Source organism: Schistocerca serialis, chromosome 6 (assembly GCF_023864345.2).
Source record: "Schistocerca serialis cubense isolate TAMUIC-IGC-003099 chromosome 6, iqSchSeri2.2, whole genome shotgun sequence".
Lineage (NCBI taxonomy): Eukaryota > Metazoa > Arthropoda > Insecta > Orthoptera > Acrididae > Schistocerca > Schistocerca serialis.
Genome location: NC_064643.1, coordinates 625,143,890 through 625,164,881, shown reverse-complemented (window position 1 = coordinate 625,164,881; position 20,992 = coordinate 625,143,890). Strand labels below are relative to the sequence as shown.

The 20,992-nt window shown below is 36.7% G+C and overlaps 1 protein-coding gene across 1 annotated transcript in view; it reads left to right on the top strand.

Annotated features, from left to right (window-relative positions):
• The window catches only part of LOC126483874 (uncharacterized), a 300,856-nt gene extending 291,594 nt beyond the window's left edge, over positions 1–9,262 (top strand). Inside the window, exons 9-10 of the mRNA XM_050107119.1 lie at positions 7,011–7,240; positions 7,455–9,262. Coding sequence (XP_049963076.1) covers positions 7,011–7,240; positions 7,455–7,788 — 564 coding nt within the window. The 3' untranslated portion in view covers positions 7,789–9,262. The remainder of the gene's footprint in view (positions 1–7,010; positions 7,241–7,454) is intronic.
• The last annotated feature ends 11,730 nt before the right edge of the window (positions 9,263–20,992 follow it).

Here is a 20,992-nt window from a genome sequence, read left to right as displayed (position 1 = left end):
TTCATTGTCACAAATATTTGGCTGTTTCTTCTGAATATGTTGCTATTTCTGAGGTTGTTCTTGTGGTGGAACCTGAGAATACAGCCGTTTTTTTCTGAATTCATTCTGATTTTGCTTCTATACTGACATGAGACTGTTACAATGTCTCTTGCTTTCAAGCATATTGCTTACTGGCTGCTCTCATTGGCCTTGTAGAACCAGTTGACACAACTCCATTTATTCCTGTCATACCTCAAGGCAAGTTTTGACAACATTGCTGCAAGAAACAGGTAAGCACACCAATTGCCCCTATCTATACTTTTACCATCTCCTAATGTTTTTTGTAGGATGAAATTTCCATTTTTGTGTTTTACCTTTCCTTAAAAAAGCAGCATTAATGTTTTTATACAGTAGCCGTACATGTGTGAGAATGCTATTTCCTCCTGTGTTTCACAAAATTGTCAAAATAAAATCAGAACAATAGACTGTTGTAGGGGCTAGTTCATAGTTCCTTGCTTATCTCTTGCACTAGTGCCATGCAAGTCAATGCCACGTGATTGTTCGAGCAATGTCAATACTGTATCAAGTGCTTCAGCGCATTGTGAAATCTCAAGTCTGTTGGATCATGAGTATCATTTGTGGAGTCCAGGCCTTCTGAATTCTTTAAAATAAATCTGCACGTGACCTCCATAGTCAAAGCTTCATCTCTAAATATAAGATGACACTTATAAATCTGACACGACCCCTACATACTCTACTGAACAATGTAACAATGTTGGCCACAGCAGCAATAGTTTAATCTGCAAATAGAAGATGGTCCTATTTTTCAGATGACGGATTTGGAAACAAAAACTCATCTTGTAATCGGGTAAATAGTAATAGGACAATGCAAATTACTTGTGCGGGGAAATGAGTACTCAAGTGTTGCTGTTCACTTCAAGAGAATATTCAGAAATGGAATATTGGGTGTTGCCAATGTAGAAATTTGTGTATGGTCATTTAGTCTTCACGTATGATGCCCAGCTAAAAAAGTGAAGTAATCAGAGGGAAAGAGGAAATGAAATTAAACTTCATAGTTTGAGTGGGTACATGATGTTACTTAGATGATTACAAAGTCAAGTCAAATTTATAAATAACTTGGCGGTATGAGCTGACTTATTAACTTGATGCTGCACCCTTTCTGGCCTGGATGCATCCACTGATTCAGTTGGAAGGAGTGTCATAAACTATTGTATCCCATCCTGAGGCAAGTTGACCCATAACTGTTGCAACTAGTCCTTGATAACCTGGATACTGGTGCTGGGATTCAGTTGGCATCCAAGCTGGTCCCACAAATGCTCTATTGAGGACTGATCTGGGGATCTTGCTGGCCATGGGAGTGCCTCAACAGCACACAGACAGTTTGTAGAGACACTTGCCATATGCAGATGTGATTAGTCTGTTGAAAAATGACACCAAGATACTGTCACATGAGAGTATCACATGAGAATGCAGGAAGTCCGTGATGTACTGTTGTGCCATTGGTGTTTCATAGATCACTACTAGCTGTGACCAACAAGTAGACTGCCCCCCCCCTCCCCCTCTGCGATGACCTCAGAAGTCACAGTGTTGTGCCATCTCTCCAGAACATTGGCAGAATGGGACTTCCTGCCAGGTTGCCACCAACTTCATAGACAGTGGTCATCCTGGTTAGTGGGAAGCCATAATTCATCACTAAACACAATGTGACCTCATTCATCAGGAGTCCGTGCTTCCCTGTAACAGCATCATCTAAGTGCAGCCATTTGTGCTGTTGTGTTAATGGTATCCTATGCATGGTGTAATATTCTAGTCTGACTACTGCTAGTCTCTGATCAGTTCTGTGGGACAACACAGAATATTGCAGGGCATCCATCTACATCTACATACATATTCCACAACACATCATGCGATGCATGGCAGAGGATACCTCATATTTCTATTGTTTTTTTCCTTTCCTGTTGCAATCGCAGATGGAGTGAGGGAAAATGAAAAACAGCTGTCTATATACCTCCATATGAGCCCTTACATTCTTTATCTTGCTTTTGTGGTTTTTATGCAAAATGTACATTCATGGCAGTAGAATCATACTACAGTCAGCCACAAATTCCAGTTCTCTAAGTCTTCTCTATAGTGTTTCACGAAAAGAATGTCGTCTTACCTCCAAGGGTCTCCATTTGAGTTCTCGAAGCATCTCCATAATACTCCCATCTTGATTGAATCTAACTGTAACAAATTAGCAGCATACCTCTGAACTGTCTAAGTGTATTCCTTTAATCCTACCAGGTGGTGATCCCAAACACTTGAGGAGTACTCAAGAATGGGTCACACTAATATTCTATACATAGTCTCCTTTATAGATGATTTACACTTTTCTAGAATTCTCCCAATAAACTGACGTTGAACATTCATCTTCCCTACTGCCAATCTAATGTACTCATACCATTTTGTATAACTTTGCAATGTATAATCAATGTGCCGTGTCAAGCTGCACATCACTAAATCCATATTTGAACATTAAAGGATTACTTTTCTTACTCATCTGCAATTAACTTATATTTTTATACATTTAGAGTGAGCTGCAATCCATCAGACCAAATAAAAATTCTATATAAATTACCCTTTATCCTCCTACACTCGCCGGCTGCGGTGGTCTAGTGGTTCTAGGCGCTCAGTCCGGAGCCGCGTGACTGCTACGGTCGCAGGTTCGAATCCTGCCTTGGGCATGGATGTGTGTGATGTCCTTAGGTTAGTTAGGTTTAAGTAGTTCTAAGTTCTAGGGGACTGATGACCATAGATGTTGAGTCCCATAGTGCTCAGAGCCATTTGAACCCTTTTACCATACACTACAGCATCAGCAGCAGGAGTCGCAGATTGCTGCTCACACTGTCTGTCATTTTTTATGTATATAGAAAACAAGAGCAATACAATCAGACTTCCCTTGGGGGAACTCCTGGCAGTACTGCACCCTTGTCTCTGATGAACATTCACCATCCAGGACAACATACACTGTCTTCTATTACCTAAGAAGTCTTGAAACTACTCACATATCTGAGAACCTGTTCTATATGTGTGGACCTTCCTTTGTTAACATCTGCAGCGTGGACTGTGTCAAACACTTTCTGGAAATCTAGGAATATGGAATCTTCCTGTTGCCCTTCATCCATGGTTTGCAGAATATTGTGAAAAGGGCAAGGTGAGTTTCACACAAGCAGTGCTTCCTAAATCCCTGCTTATTTGCTGAAAGACATTTTTTGGACTCCACAGAACTTATTTTATTCAAACTTAGGATATGCTCAAAAATTCTGGACAAACAAATATTTAAGATATTGGCTCGTAACTTTGCGGGTCTGTGCTTTTGTCCTACATGAGTCACCTACGGTTTTTTCCAGTCACTTGGCACTTTGCATGGGTGAGAGATTCATGATAAATTAAGCTAGGTAAGGGGCCAATGCCAAAGATTATTCTCTGTAAAATCAAACTAGGATGCCATCTGGACCTCATGGGTCATTTATTTTCAACTCTTTCAAATGCTTCTCAATGCCAGGGATTCCTATGTTTGTGCCCTCCATGTAAAAGCCTGTGAAACGGTAAAACAATGGTACACATGTACAATCCTCCTGTGTGAATAATATTTTAAACATGAAATTTAAAACTTTTGCTTTCTTTTTACTGTCTTCTGCTACCACACTAGATTGGCTGATGAGTGACAGAACAGATGCTCTTTGATCTGCTTAGTGTTTGTACATAGGGCAATGATTTTCTTGGGTTCTTGGTAAGATCTTTTGCTATAGTATGACAGTGAAAATTGTTGTATGCTTTGCATATCAATCTTTTTATAGACAGATGAATTTCTGCTAAATTCTGCCTGTTTACATTTCTGCACTCTTTGTTGAATTGAGAAAGTGACAATCTGTTTCCTCTCTATTTTCCAGATTTTGATATTAAACAATGATGGGTCTGTTCTGTCCTTAATCCACTTACTCAGCACCTACTTCGCCAAAATTTGTTTTACAGTTTACTTGTTCACATCTTATGTTGATGAAATCAGCCCACTGTTAGATCCAAATGCTGTAAAAATCTGGATACTGCATGATTCAATTATACAGACAAATCGAGACCCACAGTGAGGACCCTTTCAAACTCTTGTTAGATGCCAATAACATAACATCACACAAATATTCAACATCTACATGTCTTTCACAGTGATCACTCAACTCGTGTCACAGTTCATATCCAGTATGTACCCTACAAGGCTTGGTAACAACACTAAACGTGAACAACACTCATTAACTCTGGTAACCATTCTGTCTGTCACAGAGAATTCCATCTCTAATTCTTTACTTATCTGTCGATGGTGTCAGTGTGTTTGACATTACATTAATACCCAATGATGTCTTCTGGGTGCTTCACTTTTTTGTCTAACAGTGTATATTACTGTCTTTAAAGGGAGAGGAGAAGATAATAATGATACAATCAAAAATTTGGAGTGAAAGAATCTTATAGGACTGGAAATATTGAGGATAAAGAAGAAATATGTATATAAATGATCCCATTCAGAAGGGAAAACTCCTAAAGGTTTTGTTTGATTCACTTTATTTTCTGTCTAGATGACATAGCTTAATTTATAGTGAGCAGAGACCTCGTGAAGGAGTAAATCAGTACTGCTGAAAATCATTACTGTTCACAACAACAGTTTGGCAATGAAAATGTGCATGGCCCCAAGTGAAGTACTGATATAATAATTTCAAGAAGGGGTGAGAGAATTTTGAAAACATGTTCCACTTGCTTCATTCATTCAGCAGCATCTCAGTGAAAAGCATCAAGACTATTTGTGACTTCATCAAATTTTATTAACACATAACTGTGCTTTAAATCTATTTGAAACTTAAAATCAGCTATGGAAGTGTGTATTCAATCATTTGAAAGGTGATGGAATTATGGAAAGTGTCAGCTCATTGGATGTCAAGGGTGCTGAATGAATAGTAGAAACTGAAGTGACACATTTTTGGGCAAAATTGTCATGTGTGATGAGACTTGGATCCATCATTATGCCCACAAATCAAATAGTGCCAATATGGTGTTTTGAGCCTATATATTCATTCTGCTGGTCAGTTTCCACCAGGAATTATTGAACAATGCTACCTACTATTAGAATTTTTGTTGCCAAGTCTGAGATGCCTACCAACCAAAAAAAGACTTATCACCCTGTGAAGAACTGTGTTACTTCTCCATTGTAACAGGTGATCCCACACGTAGCAATAACCCAACAAAAATGAGATGAAATGCTATGGACTGCCCTTCAACATCCATCACACAGCCTGTACATCTCACCCTATAACATCCACATGTTTGGAACCTGTAAAAGGAAGGAAGACTGGTGTTTAACAACCTGTTGACTATTAACTCACAAGAGATGGGGCACATTAGGGAAGAAAATCACCCATGCTCTTTTAAAGGAACCGTCCCAGTATTTACCATAAGCAATTTAGGGAAGTCGCAGAAAACCTAAATCTGGATGCTGGATGGGGATTTGAACCATCGTCCTCCTGCACATGATTCCAGTGCACTGCATCATCTCACTTGCTTTTAAGGAAGCAGTTGGTGGAAATTGCTTCACAATCAATGAGGGGGTACAACAGTTCACATGCAGTTTGTTTGAGACAGGTTCTCATCTTTTTTATCAGCATTAAAATCTGTTAGCCAATGGCAAAAGTTAAGAGCCATGAAGAAGAATCTTGTAGAACAGTAAGAAAAATGCGAGTGAGTTAACTGTGAATATTAAACATATTATTACATAAAATTAATTTACACTGATGAGCCAAAACATTACAACCACCTGTTTCACCAAATGTTGTTCCACTTTTCAAACACAGTGAAACAGACATCCTGCTTGGCATGGATTCTACAAGTCCTTGACAGGATTCCAGAAGTATATGGCACCAGATGCCTACGCTCAGGTGGTTTACGGGCACGCAGCTGCTGCCCAATATGTGTTCCAGTGGGTACAGATCAGGCACATTTGTTGGCCAAGACATCAATGTGAGTTCACTATAATGCCCCTCAGACCACTGCAGTATGATTCTGACCTTGCAACCTGCTGGAAGATGTTATCGCTGTAAGGGGAGACTTCAGACATGAAGTGATGCAAGTGGTCTGCAGTACTATTCACGTATTTCGCTGCTGTCATGATGTCTTCAGGTGCCACCACAGATCCCATGGAAACCCAACTCAGTGTACCCCATAGCATAATTCTGTCCTTACTGGTCTGCATCTGTGGTGTGGTATGTGTTTTGTGCAGCCATTCATCTGGACGATGGCGTGTAAGGACCCAACCATTGACCTGGTATAACAAGAAAAGTGATTCATTTGACAGGCAACCCATTTCTACTGATCCATGGTGAAAACTCACTAATGCTGTGCCCACTGCATTCATAACTGATGGTGTCATTGGGTCAACACAGGAGCATGAAGGAGTTGTATGATGTGGAGCTCCATGTCCAACAATGGCCTTTGGACAGTGTGCTCTGTCATCAGATCAGCAACAGAATGCTGCCTATGCTGGATTACACAGTGTGGGATGCTCCAACCTCTCCACTTTGTGATGGGACGTGGTTGTCCAATACAAGATGGCCATCTGTAAACCACTTTAGATAGGTGTTCACAACTGCAGTATGCCAACAGGCAAGCAGCTTTACCATTTCAAAGATTCTTATTTCCAGTCATATCATCACAACAATGTGCCCTTTGTCAAAACTGCTTATATCAGCGTATTTGCACATTTGTGGCCTATATCTTCACTATAATGACTATCCACTTGTCTCTGCTCTACTGACATTCTTTCCTTACTGCATCATATGCCCAAATCACTACTGGAGGCATACAGTTTTGCAGTGAGCAGTGGTCATAATGTTTTGACTCATCAGTGTACATCTGATTGATCCACACATGTTACTCTTTTCTATAAGTTGCAGTTGTCACAGAGGTAATTAAACCCTTCTCATTCTGAACAGGACCTGGTGCCTGATGGCTTCGCAGATCACCATGCTGTAATAAATGAAACAGACCCACTAGACATGTCAAATTCAGAATTCTGGTCATCATTCTCAAGCAGTGAAGAAGCTTTACTCAACTGTGCAGGGCTTGTGCTCAATTTGCCACTCACACCAAGTAGGCTCTGCAATGCTAGTGAATCTGAAGAGTCTCTCAACAAAGCAGGACTGCATAACACATTGACTTATATGTAAGTATCAAATATTATATTTCACTGAAAGCTATAATCATAGTGCTGGGACACTAGCCAGGGATTGCTATCACTATATTTCATAAATAAAGAGTGACTTGGGAAACTTCAAAATTTGTTTTAAGAAAATAATAGTTTCCAATTTAGCTTACCAAAGCTGTTCCTAGTATTGTACATAAATTGCTTTTAATCCCATTTCTTTCTGTATTTGCAGCATTCCAGCCACTGGTTATTACTTCTTTGTATTCAACAGTGAAAATGAAGTACAAACCAACTATATGAGGGCATACTTCCAACTGGAGAAGAGAGTCTACAATGTTTCATATGCCCTGGATGCATGTGTCAATTCAACAGAAGCATGTTCTCTGCCACTAGACTTCTGGTCAAATGAGAAGGTAGTCCTGGAGCTACCAGCACCTTTGAAACCAAATGATTCAGAATGGAACAATGAATATGTTATTCAGTCCACCTGTGAACCTCGCACTGCCCTTTACTTGGTTTGTGTAATAGCTGTCCCCTTGCTCATTCTAATTTTTGCATTCCAGTAAATAGCACAATATTTTTCTCTACAGAATGCACAATATTTTTCTCTACAGAACGCAGTGATTTTAGTATACAGGCAATGAGTGTATCATCACAACTTCCCATAAAAAAAAAATTGAGCACAGGGAACATCTTAAGTTGTTCTACATAACCATTCAATAAATTGTCATTTTGAGTAAGTTTACCAGTAAATGAGAAGATAAAATGCATTTTATCATCCTCCATACATTGAGAAACTATTATTCTGTATAGTTTTTGAAATATTTACATGATAGAATTTAACCCATCAACTTTATTTTGCATTTTACTTCATTGGCATTTCTATTTTATCATCATATTTCAGTCTTCATAAATAACTGGAAATATGGCAATCAAACAGATATCACACTTGAATTTCTACTTGCTCTGTTACTGTATGAAAAGACAATATTATCATAGTGTCAATGGCAATTTTTTTATTTTAAATTAGGTACTACCATTGTATCAGTAATAAAGGTTGGACTGATCTGTATGTGTTTTTATAAAACTTATAATCAAATTGTTGTTGGAAACATAAAGTAGGAGTTTTTGGCTGAGCATTACATTTTTCAAAAATATTAAAAATTTACAGGAGAGACTACAAATTATTTCAAAAAAAATAAATGTACTTTCTGTGAAATGTATTTGTAACAGAACTACCTTCTTTGTTAATGTATTGCTTTTCCCAGAATTATACCTATAAGGCTATTGAAGAAGATAAATTTCCTTTCAAATGAGTAATAGTGAATATTTTTAATGATTTTAATAAAAGAAACCAAAGTGTATAACATTAATGGAAATTGGATTTCTCACATTTGAGAGGAATGAAAAGTCAAACACAGACATTAATAACTAAGTACTGAATGTCAGTCTCATACACAGAAGAGAATGTGCATTTGATGAGATCATGGTAAGAATTTTTAACCTTAGAGAGAGAGAGAGAGAGAGAGAGAGAGAGAGAGAGAGAGAGAGAGAAATTCTTTTTAAGAAGTCAGCCATATTCATAAAACTGCACAGAAGGAGTAAAATATATGCTGTGTGAACACACAACCTGATATTCAGAAATGATGCAAAGCTGAGAGTTATCCAGTCATGTACAACATCAAGCCTGTGTCATAAATGATATGTAGCCTGAAGAAACCATATTTCTGCTTTGACAGATAGTCATTGACAACCTTAATAACACTGTTCTCCCACTCAATCCTGCATGAAACAGAAATGCTACATAACCGATCTTGTGTGCCTTGTATTCAATGAATGCATTGATTCTCATTTTACTCATTTTAAAACTTTCTCACTAGATTTTTAAAACTTCCAAATCTCACAATTATTGTCATTTTCATTTGCAATAATTTTGACCTCTCTCTCTCTCTCTCTCTCTCTCTCTCTCTCTCTCTCTCACACACACACACACACACACACACACACACACACACACACACACACACACACACAAACACAAACACAAACACACAAATATTTTCAGTGGACAACCATAGGTGAGCAAAATACAAAGTAATAGAAGAAAAACAGAGTAACTTCATTATCTTTATCTGTTCAGTCCTGAGTTAACTTAATGGCATGTGCCCTACCTTTCTCTTATTAGAGTTTTCCATTATTGTTTACAGTTTTAGGATCAAAAGTTTGTTTTACCTGCCTTTATGATATTGTCACTTGTTGGCATATTACTGTATGGGTTTTGATTTTTCTGTCATCTAAGGCATTTGTTTCCTTCAGTCTCCTGTTAAATTTATGGAAATATGGAAGATAATTGTTAAGACCTTTTATTCCTTGAACAATTTCCAGTCCAGACAGGTGAACAAATACTTTTTGAGCTAATTCAGCTGAATTAGCTGAAAGCAATTTCCTAATCTAGTCATTTTATTGTGTGTAAGCCAAAATGGAAATTTTCAGGTAAATACCAAGACACCCCTCATTTAAACTTCATTTGTAATTTCATTGAGATACATACTCTACAATTCTTAATCTTTTATAAATTTCATTTGTTATGAAGAGAATGGTTTTAATCATGTGTGCACTGGGTTTGAATATATTTTAGAAGTGAAGAATGGGATACAACAAGTATTATAAGAATCGGAATGGATGATTTTTGTTCTGAAGATCTCAAAAGACTGTTCAGATTTATTACATATGAACTACAATTTCTTTTAAGCTACCTCTGTGATAAGTGTGATAGTGTATTTAAGTGAATGAATGAGATGTTATGACTTAAGCTTATAAGTGTACCTGCATTCACATATTAACAATGGATTTACTCATAAGTGTGTCATATATTTGTGAAAGTATCTTTTATACTTGGTTGTAAAATAAATATTTAAATCTTTTATTTTTCTGGAATATTTATTGGCCTCCATTAGTTTACCTCCTGTAGTCACAAATAATATTGATTATAATTGTCAGTTATGCACTAACAACTAGTATTCTCGGCAAGTAAAATTATTCCAGAAGTATATTGAAATTATTCTTTTTTGATGATCTATGCACCTCACACATGGGTCAGTGCTGTGCTTAAAATTTGACTGCTACCAAGAGACATAGATACTTTATCACATGTCACAAGGAAAGAAAAACTAAGGCATTAGCATCCCTTCAAGTCATAGTAAAATTTATTTAAGTATTCATCATTAATTGATATATTAATGTGTATTTTTATGTACAAAGGTCTATTATATCTCAAATTGTTAATATTAACATAAAAATCCAAATATATCTTGCACATTGTGCAGCTGTAGATGAAAATGGATCAATAAATCATACAGTGTCAGTGCATGTAGTGTAATGCAAATATTTTAAATGGTGGTACATCTGAGTAACATATCCACAGTCAATCATGTGATGACATACGCCTTCAATAGCTCCACTTTCTTCAATATCATTCCAGACACAATTTTTTTCTTTTGCTTATGTAATCCATATACCTTATGTACACGAAATATTAAAATTGTCTTAAAAGATGGACTCGTACTATCTTCATCATTCAGAGTGTGACTTAGTTTTGGGTGATGACAAGGTTACAAATAATTTGTGTAGAAGCATTTTGTTTTGGGGTTTTGGGAAATATTCAAAATTTAAGACTCAAAAAATGACACAGTGTTGAAAATCTGATCCTACTAATAAGTGTTTTAGTATTACACACACCTGTGGAAATATACATTCACAGCACTATGTTTTCATGAGGGCTAAGTCTGGTACCACATTAAATAGAGATATGGAGAATATTATAACAGAGACAAAAAAAGATGATCATGCTGTGATTACAGGCTTCAGAAATGATGTGTATAAAAAAGAAACCAAGACAGACCTGCAATGTTATAAGAACTTACCAATGAAATTATCTAATACAAACATAATCATGACAAATGTGCCACTGTGACATAATTTGTAGAATGGCAGCAAGTGAATAAACAAGTTTAGTAGTATAAGATGTGTCCAGAAAGTAAGTACAATTTCATTCTATTGCCCCCGCAGTACTACTGTCACAGTTGTGGGCATTCACAGTCATCTCTCTGGTTCATTATCTTTCCACTGAACCCCCGAAGTTGAGTGCATGAAGATGGTGATGTGTGATGATAATAAATCGTTTATAAAGTATAAAAACAGTAAAAGCACAGAAATAGTTTTAGTGTGTGGATTGTTTTGTAGAGAATCATTCAACAATAATTGTGTAGGCCTCAGTAACAGTGAGATTCATGCAGCAGTGTGTTCAAAAGAGAATTAAGTTTCATTGTGAAGGCTACATGATGAGGTTAAACATCAAACTTTTCGGAAAAAGAGAACACAGTCATATGTCATATCCAGTGTTAACAGGCCTGCAGACCAAGTGCTGCTTCCACAAACTGAACTGCCTCCATTCCTTTCTGTTTTGTGCTCGGTTCCTCCAGGTGTCTTCAATCCCCAGGGCTAATGTCCTTCACTGGGTCTGCCATCCAGTGCTGCTTTGGTCGTCCTATAGGGTGAGTGGTGTTTGGTTCCCCCTCAAGTGCTTTCTTCACCTGTCATCCTTCTGGCATATGGGCTGTGTGTCTGCCCACTGGATTCTGTTCAGCTTATGGAGTATTGTTGGTTGTTGCTTCAAGAGGTAGATTTCCTCATTTATCCTCCTCCTCCATTCTCCTTTATCTAAGACTACAATGTTACATACATTCATGCAACAAATCAATGAAAATTTTCACAGATGAACTGCGATTTCCACACATGGAATCATGTTGTCATCAGGTTACAGAAAAAATGACAGATCAGATGAATGAAAATTTTACCCAATTAGATTCAAGGTTGAATCAAATGGTTACCAGCTTGCAACTGGTGAAATTAAATATCAATAATTTTGCAACACAAGTCAATGGAAGAATGGATAGACTGGAAACTAGACTTGACCTAGGGTTCAAACACATAGAAGAAATTAACATACAGTTGACATTCTTAGACAACAAGGTAGAGGATCAGTTACAACACATAAATTTCAATAAGACAACCAAAGATACAATAATTAAACAGCTCCAAACATAGAAATCAGGTTACTAGAGACTAAAATGAAGAATAATCACTCCAAATAAAATCAAAAAATAAAACTGCAATCCTTTAAAAAAAGTTCTTCACATAACCTACATATGCTATCACTTTGAGGAAAAGTAGAAACAATTGTTGGAAATACTTTGTTGCTAATCACGATGTTGCTGCCGGCTCAGTTGTACGGTGTTGCAGTTTGTTGTACTCATGGCCAAAATTTTGTATTGTATTTTGTCCAAATAGTTGTTTGTCTTTGCTTATTCTTTCCCTTGTCTGTTTCAAATCTTGGGTTTTTACAATATGTCATAAAAATGCACCTGAAGCTTCAAAATTGTGTAAGCATTTCAGTCAGAGATCTACATTGATCCCAGCTCCTCTACCAGATGAAATGTTTCCATTTTTGGCTGGGATCAAATGTTTAACATGATTTATATGCTTCATAGAGTTGATTTATTGCTGTTGCTGTAGAAAAGAGATACATTAAAGTCCTGGCACGACAAAGATTGTCCAAGTCAGTAGTAATGCTCACACTAATTCAGGCCATGAGTGATCTTGAATTTCAACATAGTTTATTTTTGTGTTGAAGTCATTCTAGCAATAATACAAGCCATGGTACAACTGCACAAAGTTGCACAGTATGTGCCTTTAAGAATCGATTACATGTTTACACATCAGATTAACACAGATGCCACCTCAAAATTTTGAGCAAAACTAGGAACACAAAAATGGTTCTACATGGGCCTTTTTCCTACAGTAATGTGGTCATTAAAAACAGAAAATGAAAGAAGTACAATGAATTTTGACAGATATCACAACAGTAAATAAAATTGTAAGAAATGTAAAATAAAATGAGATTTTGCAATATATTAATCTAATTATAAATCAATCTCAGTCACAATTAAAAAATGTCAGATATGTAAATATAACAATACATACTACATTTTCCAGGACTATTTGTAAAATATCGAATATAATTTCTTCCTAGCATGTATGTCCTAGCTTTAATAAAAATGTACTTCATTTCTGTAATAACAGTCTTTCGAAAATGAACCTGAAAGACAGGATAATGCTTTGCAATTACATAGTAAGACTCATATTTTAATTTGATTCTGTTCTTTACTTTCAAATAACTTCATACTTAAAATATGCAGGTCTGTATTTAGGCATGTGCAACATGTACATCTGCACAGGACAGCAAAATTTTTGGGGTGGCAAAATGTTATCACTGAAAAATTGTTTTTAAGTACAGTTTTAATGTTCATTGCATCAGCATTCAGGCATTCAATAACGTATTGGCAAAGAGTTGACAAATATTTGAACCTGTCATTAAACTCATATTTTAACCCTTGCGCACCTGTATAATGTCATAAATGTACAAGTACATTAAGGCTCTATCAAAACACTGAGGGTGCAACCTGCGCAGACACTCACCGCAGTCTCTGTGTTGCACGCTATGCAATGCTACGCCATTGCCCGGTCAGACAGGAGGCGGGCGCCTGTGCTAAACCACCCTTGCCTGTGGTGTGCTCAATATGGCAGCAGCAACAGAAAGATACACTAAGTTGGTGTGTGCAAATGTATTTTGTACAATATACGACAAAGTGATTATAAAAATGTGAAAAAGGTGGCAACAAGGCAAGAAATTGATGTAGGTGTATATCAAACAGGTGTTTTCTCTCTTTTTAACTAAATGTGCAGTTGCATGATATAGTACTGATTAATCTGTAGTGTATAATACAGTTCAGTTGTAATAGTAATATGCTTGCACAAACCAGTGGTTTCACTGTAGTACAGCTTAAGCTATAAATATACCTCTTTGTCAACAGATTCTGCAGTATCGATTGTAAGTCTGTTGGCCATAAAAAGACTCATCACTCTTGAGTGAGTATACCAGACGATGGCCCCTGCATATTTTTTTATTGAAAATTGAGTTTGAAGGATATTCCAAGGCCGCTGATTTGGGGAAAGGTGTCATCAGATAGTTCTGTAATTTAAACCCTTCATCACCTGTCAGCACATGAAGGACGGACATGTTTGTGCATGGCAATGTTTTGAAGGCACAATACATTTTCCTTGTATGAATTCATGGGAAAATGGAGAGTTTTCCAAACTTGTGCTGTCACAGTGTCTGCCACAGCTGCCCATGTTGATAAGCAATAAGTTTTAATCATGATCAGTAGTTGCAAACAGAACAATTGAAAGTAAGTTTTTGCCATGCTGGGTAGCAGCACAGTCTGAGCATCTTGTCACAGTTCACGCAGCTTCCCCCCTGTCAGAGGTTTGAGTCCTCCCTCGGGCATGAGCATGTGTGTTGTCCTTAGCATAAGTTAGATTAAGTAGTGTGTAAGCCTAGGGACTGATTATCTCAGCAATTTGGTCTCATAGGAACTAACTTAAAAATAGGCTTATAATAAAAATAATTGGAGCCACCTTTTTAGGACAATTCATTCTGGCATGGTTCCCATATATGCTGCCAGTGCAGTTAGGAAATTGCCACTGTTCCATCAATCCCATCTCAATTTTCTTTGAGATTTCCTCTGCTGGTTGATGTAAATAGGGTGGCTATAAAATGTTGTACAGTTCTTGACACACATATTTGACTAAACTGGGACTGTTGTCCTTCCCATGTGCAATTAAAATGCAATGATATGGTGTGAATCACCAGTGGCTAAATATCTCGGCCAAAATGTACTATTTGTTAGTAATAAATTCAAATTAGACCTAATAATTGGTATATGGCTTGACTGACAGATCAGGCTGTTCGAGCAAAATGGAAGAATCTACGAGACTCCTCAACAAATACCTAAAATTCTTCAAGGGAGGCACAGGTTCAGCCAAGAAGTATCAGAATTGGTCTTGGGCAGGTCATTTGGAGTTCCTTCCTGGCATATTGCCGCCATGTCATGCATAATCAAATGTTGAAGAGTCAGAGGAACCATTTCCTGACGATGGGGAAGGAGGAAAATAAGCTTAATGGAATCTGTAATGTCAGTTCATTCAGCGAAAAAGCCGATACAAAAAGAAGTAAATGAAGATTTAGCTGCCGTCATACATTATCAATACACCACAGACAGTAACAGGAGAAGTAGCACGAGTTCTACCACATGGCAACTTAATTTTTAATTATAAACACTCCTTCAAGATATTCCCAGCTTGAATCCAAATTCATTTAAAAATTCAGCTGGCACAGTGTTTTGAGAGGTTAAATTTGTGATATTGAATGATGAAACACCACCACATCTTTCCTGAAGTCTTTGAATCACTCAGCTCAGTGGTGTTATGTTGTAGTGCTGATATTATATCATAAAATGAAGTCACCAGTGCACCACCCACTATCGGCAGACAAGTAGCCGCCGAGATCGAAAGATCAAAACAAAAGAATGATCCTCGACACCCGATGCATATGCGCTGAAAACGACGTGTCCGGCTGAAATACCGCAGGAGTTTCATTGAAACTACTGAAGAGCTCGCCACCAAGCCCATTGCAAGGCAGCTATCTCTTTGGGAAGAAATGGTGCCACACTCCACAATGGAACTACTTGAGGAGGGATCTGCAGGATTTCAACTACCTTTTACAGCTTGGAGGTCACTAACCTGGCTGCGCACTGGAGTAACTGGGTGCAAATCAAACCTATTTAAATGGGGCTACAGTGATAGTGATAGGTGTGAATGCGGAGCAATACAGTACTTGGACCACCTACTCATTCGCCCAGATATGTCTATAACATGCACTAAAGACGATATTTTGAAAGTCGATGACAAAGCAACCTACGTTGCTAATTACTGGAAAGGGAAGATATAATTGGTGCATCTGGATATGGAAGAAGAAGAAAACCATTGCAATTCTGGAACTAGGGTATCTTCCAATAACTTTTCTAGAGCCAGAGAAACATAAGTGAATCTAGTGTTGACAATATTTTTCATTTTACCATTTAGTTATATTATTCCTCATGTTGTGACTATTACTGTTTTTGCACTTGCCTCAAACAAATTGACAAGTCTTTCCTCTGAACCTACTGGCTTTCTCTAGTTTGTATCAGTTTTCAAGATTTTCAGTTAAATTAACTTGTGTAAGGTTTCCAATTGTTTGTGAGACATTCAAAAATAACTGAACAAATGGCTTCCACAAGACCAAATTTCCTTGCAAAGATGGCAAAATTCCCAGTCACTTTGTCATTTAGTGTTAATTTCATATTTGTGCTTTATTTATGCACTCGAGGTGAGTGCAAATAAATGCAACAGTTAATGTCATGAGCAGCGCTATGAATCACTCACAAAGAGTGCCATTTAACTACTAGATCGCTACATCTTGTGTGACCAAAGGGAAACACAGCGTTCTGAGGACGTGGGCAGCTTGCTCTCTGTTTGACACAGCCTTACTCCACATAATCACGCTACTTACAAGATCTTGCATGTGGTGTGTTGCTCAGTTCTTCATCCATTCATGATCATGTTGCCATCATACACAACACAATGTTTCATGTGGACCTCAACTTAAAATTGAGGTACATAATATGAGTATTAACTGGTCATAGTGAAGTTGGTGCCATTGTATTTGATATAATCAAAGTGCAGTAGACCCTGACTATCCAGCTCGTGACCATCTGGCCTCTGGACTATCTGACCTACTTAATTAATATCGCAATAATACTTTTGTGTTATAAAATGAGAATTAATTTATTGTGCATGCTATATTTTTACCAAGCTTTAGAAAACAGGTTCTGGCTACAATGCTGCGTGGCCTTTCAAACAGTCTTATAAATCTTACATGATTCTAACACATCTGGAGTCACAATTATAATATTGAATAAATTACGGGAACCACTCATTCAAAAACAATACTTAGAAGCGCTCACAAACAACAATGAACACACTTAGAGAACAGCTGTCTTGGCAACCCTGTGTTTTTTATTTCTTCAGTTACATATCAGATGGCCAAAGTGTGTGTGTTAAATTATTATTTTGTGCTGTCCTTTGTGTATTAATTAAAGAGTCCAAAATATTGATAAATGAAATAAACTTGTAGAGATTATGAAAGTCAGAAAATGTTGATAAAATTAGTTTTTGGTATAGAAAAGGGTGTTCGTAATGATACTGCTGGGGTTGGAATAGAGAACCTATAAAACTCTGACCTATTCCACCACATTATGTCAGATAGTGGTTTCTGCTGTATGTTCAAGTTTCCAGCACTCTACATTGCAGACCTTTTTTTTATCCCTACAGTTCACAGTAGCGGTATGATTGGACAATCTACAGGAGGTAAGTGGTGCTGCATATAGAAAGAAAGCTGATTAAAAAAGACAGAGGTATAGTAAGCTGTTACAGAAAATATATGGACTGGATGCATATTTCAGTGGTAAAAGTGAAGGTGAACCATGTGCCTCTGAACATTCAGGTGAATTTGTGGTTCAAAACAGTAACAATGAATAGTGTGGCCCTAAAGTGCAGACAAAATTAGTGTTCTAAATAGCAAACAAAATGCAGTAGTTCTAACTTTTGGAATTCCGGAGGGATGTCAAGAATCTACACCCTCTAAAGTTGAGGATTTTCCTCTCCCCAGTACTGACACATTTTATTGGAAAAAAATGACCACACATTGGATTATTTGGTTAAAAATATGCTGACAGATCTGAAGCTATTTTGCAGCAAAAAATTGTTTCAGAGAGTTTTGGTGACTGAGGAAATTATCAGCCATCAATATCGTATATTCTCTTAGCCAAGAATCATTGTTCTGTGCATGTTGTAAATTACTTGGTGGTGCATCTCAATTTGCAACATTTGGCTTCCGTGCTTGGAGTCATGCTGCAATACGAATAGACTAAACATGAAAATGGTGCCTATCACAGAGACTGCTTGTTAAAATTGAAAAACGAGGAAATGAGATGAATAGAATCATCAGACGGTTGCTCATTCCAGTGTGGACATGATGTTATGTATTGGAGAAATGTGCTAAAGAGAGTTGTTCAAATTTATGATGCTGCGTAGAAACTTAAAGCCATCTATAAGTCTGACACAGAGAACAACTTTGGTGAAGAATGTATACTATGTCGAATTGTGTATATAGCACTCAAGACATTGGACAACTGTACTCCAGCAACAAACTGTTAAGCTTAAAGGTCCTCACTGTTTTATAATGGATTAAAAACTACCAACAGAAAATAGAAAAGAATGGCTGGTCAATCTTGGAGTGTGTTTTAGTCTATTGGTTGGTTTTGGAATAATCGTGCTGGGAGGCAGCCCAACAGCTAACACACGGAGTATGAATCGGCATGAAATTTACATAATGAGCAATAATTCCTACTTGCAGTACTGGAATTAACTCATGGATTCTTGTTGAAACTAAATTAGTGGCATGAGCTGTCTCCCTCATAGCATGAAAAAAATACAATGCAACGTGTAAAGATTGAATTCACAAAACTGAATAATGCATACAGGGTAATTTTTCTTGCTGTGTCCATGGAGATATTTAGAATGTCTGATTTTGCAGCGAACTTGGTGCTTAACAAAAAGTCAGTTGTTCGATTATTACACATATATATTTAATAGAAGTCACTATTAAGTTACACTGATATCATTAATTTACATCTAATTTTCTGTGGTTGCTGATCATACAGTCTGCCCACTAAATCTTGAAGATTAGCACATACATATATCTTAAAGGATGGAAGAAATTATTGCCTCTTCTTATGACTGGAGGCAAAAGTCATGCTTATGAATGACTATAGCATATATTAAACACTATGTTGACGCACTAGTAAAAATTACATATCCTTTTTATGTGGGATCTTAATCATAAGTACTCTGAAGCTAGATTGAAACAAAAGTTGTTGAAAAAATTGTAATATTCTCCAGACATTGCTCTTCTGTTACAAAGATAATTTTAAAAGCCTATCTTTGCCATCTTCTGCGGAAATGTAAAAATTTCTTATTTCTAATGAGGAAAAGAAAACATTCACATAAATTAATAACAAGAAAAAATAAAAAAGATATGATATTGGGAGCTAGTTGTTTAGGTATTACACAATTGCCCCCCCCCCCCCCTTCCACACTGTACAGACATTGTATAAATATATCGTTAGGCAGTATCATATGATTAATTGATTGCTATCTATTACCGATTGGAGGGGGGGGGGGGGTCAAAGGCCTTTTGTTTCTCAGTCTTTTAGATAAATGTATGTCATGTTAAGTGGAGATGTCAGCTTTACCTTATTATATCTACATATACTAATACAAATAACTAATAGGAAAACAAGTTATAAAAAGTGGTACAAATATCAAATACTGTGCATATTCAACAATGCTTGGTTTAATCAAGTCTTTTTCATTATTACACCCATGTGCATGGCAAGCAGTTAGTGTTGTCCATTTTATGTGGAGTGAAATAGTGAAGTTGTTGTGTGTTGCACTATGGATTCGTCCACAAATATTTGTTCATTTCTTGGAAAGAGTGTGCATACTTGTGGTAATTTCTATGCTGTGACAGAAGACATCCAATTTTACAGCCTGGAAACCACTGTTTATCCTTGTAACGTGCTTATTCAGCAGAGAGGAAATCCGTCGATCAGCACCTGCCAAAAAGGTTCACTCCTTTTAAAACACTTCTCCATTTATTCAGAGTTGAGTGCAGTTTAGTACAAATTTTTGTAGGTTTGCATGAATGTACTAAGAGTCAATGCACTTCACTTTTGAAAAAAAAAATCACTGTTACACAGTTTCCTTACCTAATTGCCATCCAACTCTGTTAGTCAATAATTTTGCATAAAATGTCTGCATTTGTATGCTGTTACTCTTTAAACAGATTGTTATTTACATAGTTACTATTTTAATACATTCATATATTACATATTTTTGCTGAAAAGCCACTCAAACTTACTTCACATTGAGTTTCATTTTGGGAATAGTTAAAATGCTACATTAGCTTTGATTATTTTCATAAACAGTCATTTCAGTTTAGTTTATAAATAATAGATTCATTTACATTCACATTATAAACATGCGTAACCTCAGTTACATTGATCATCCTTATATATGTATATACATCAGTATGTTTGGGTATCAGATCTTTAGATAAGAAATATTATACATAATTCCTCTTACATTATTCATGGGCGCTTGTTATTTATTTATGGAACACTTGGGAAAGCATCGGCATCTACTTCAAATACACTATGCACTGCTTGCCTTATAGTAACTACACTTAGCAAATCTTCACATAAGAAATATGGTATACATAATTCCTTTTACATTATTCATAGGTGCTTGTTATTTATTTATGGAGCACTTGGGAAAGCATTGGCATCTACTTCAAATACACTACGTGTTGCTTGCCTAATAGTAACTAATAATAATAATAATAATAATAATAGCTTTATTCAACATCGAATGGTACACTGCACATGTACAAAGAAACAGTAATGATTAAACTTATTTGTACAATACACAAGACACATTCTTCTGAATACGTCATTACACATAGCATTGCCTCTAGGAACAAAGGAAGGCATCTACTTGACTACAGGCCCATTGGATTACTGAGGAAAGGACATATAACTCATATATTGTGTTACAAGAAGACTCTCAATCAGCATTATTCATGGTAGATTCTTGTTATGCTCCTACTACAAGAAATAACCATTGTTTACTACAAATGACTTGTAACTCAAG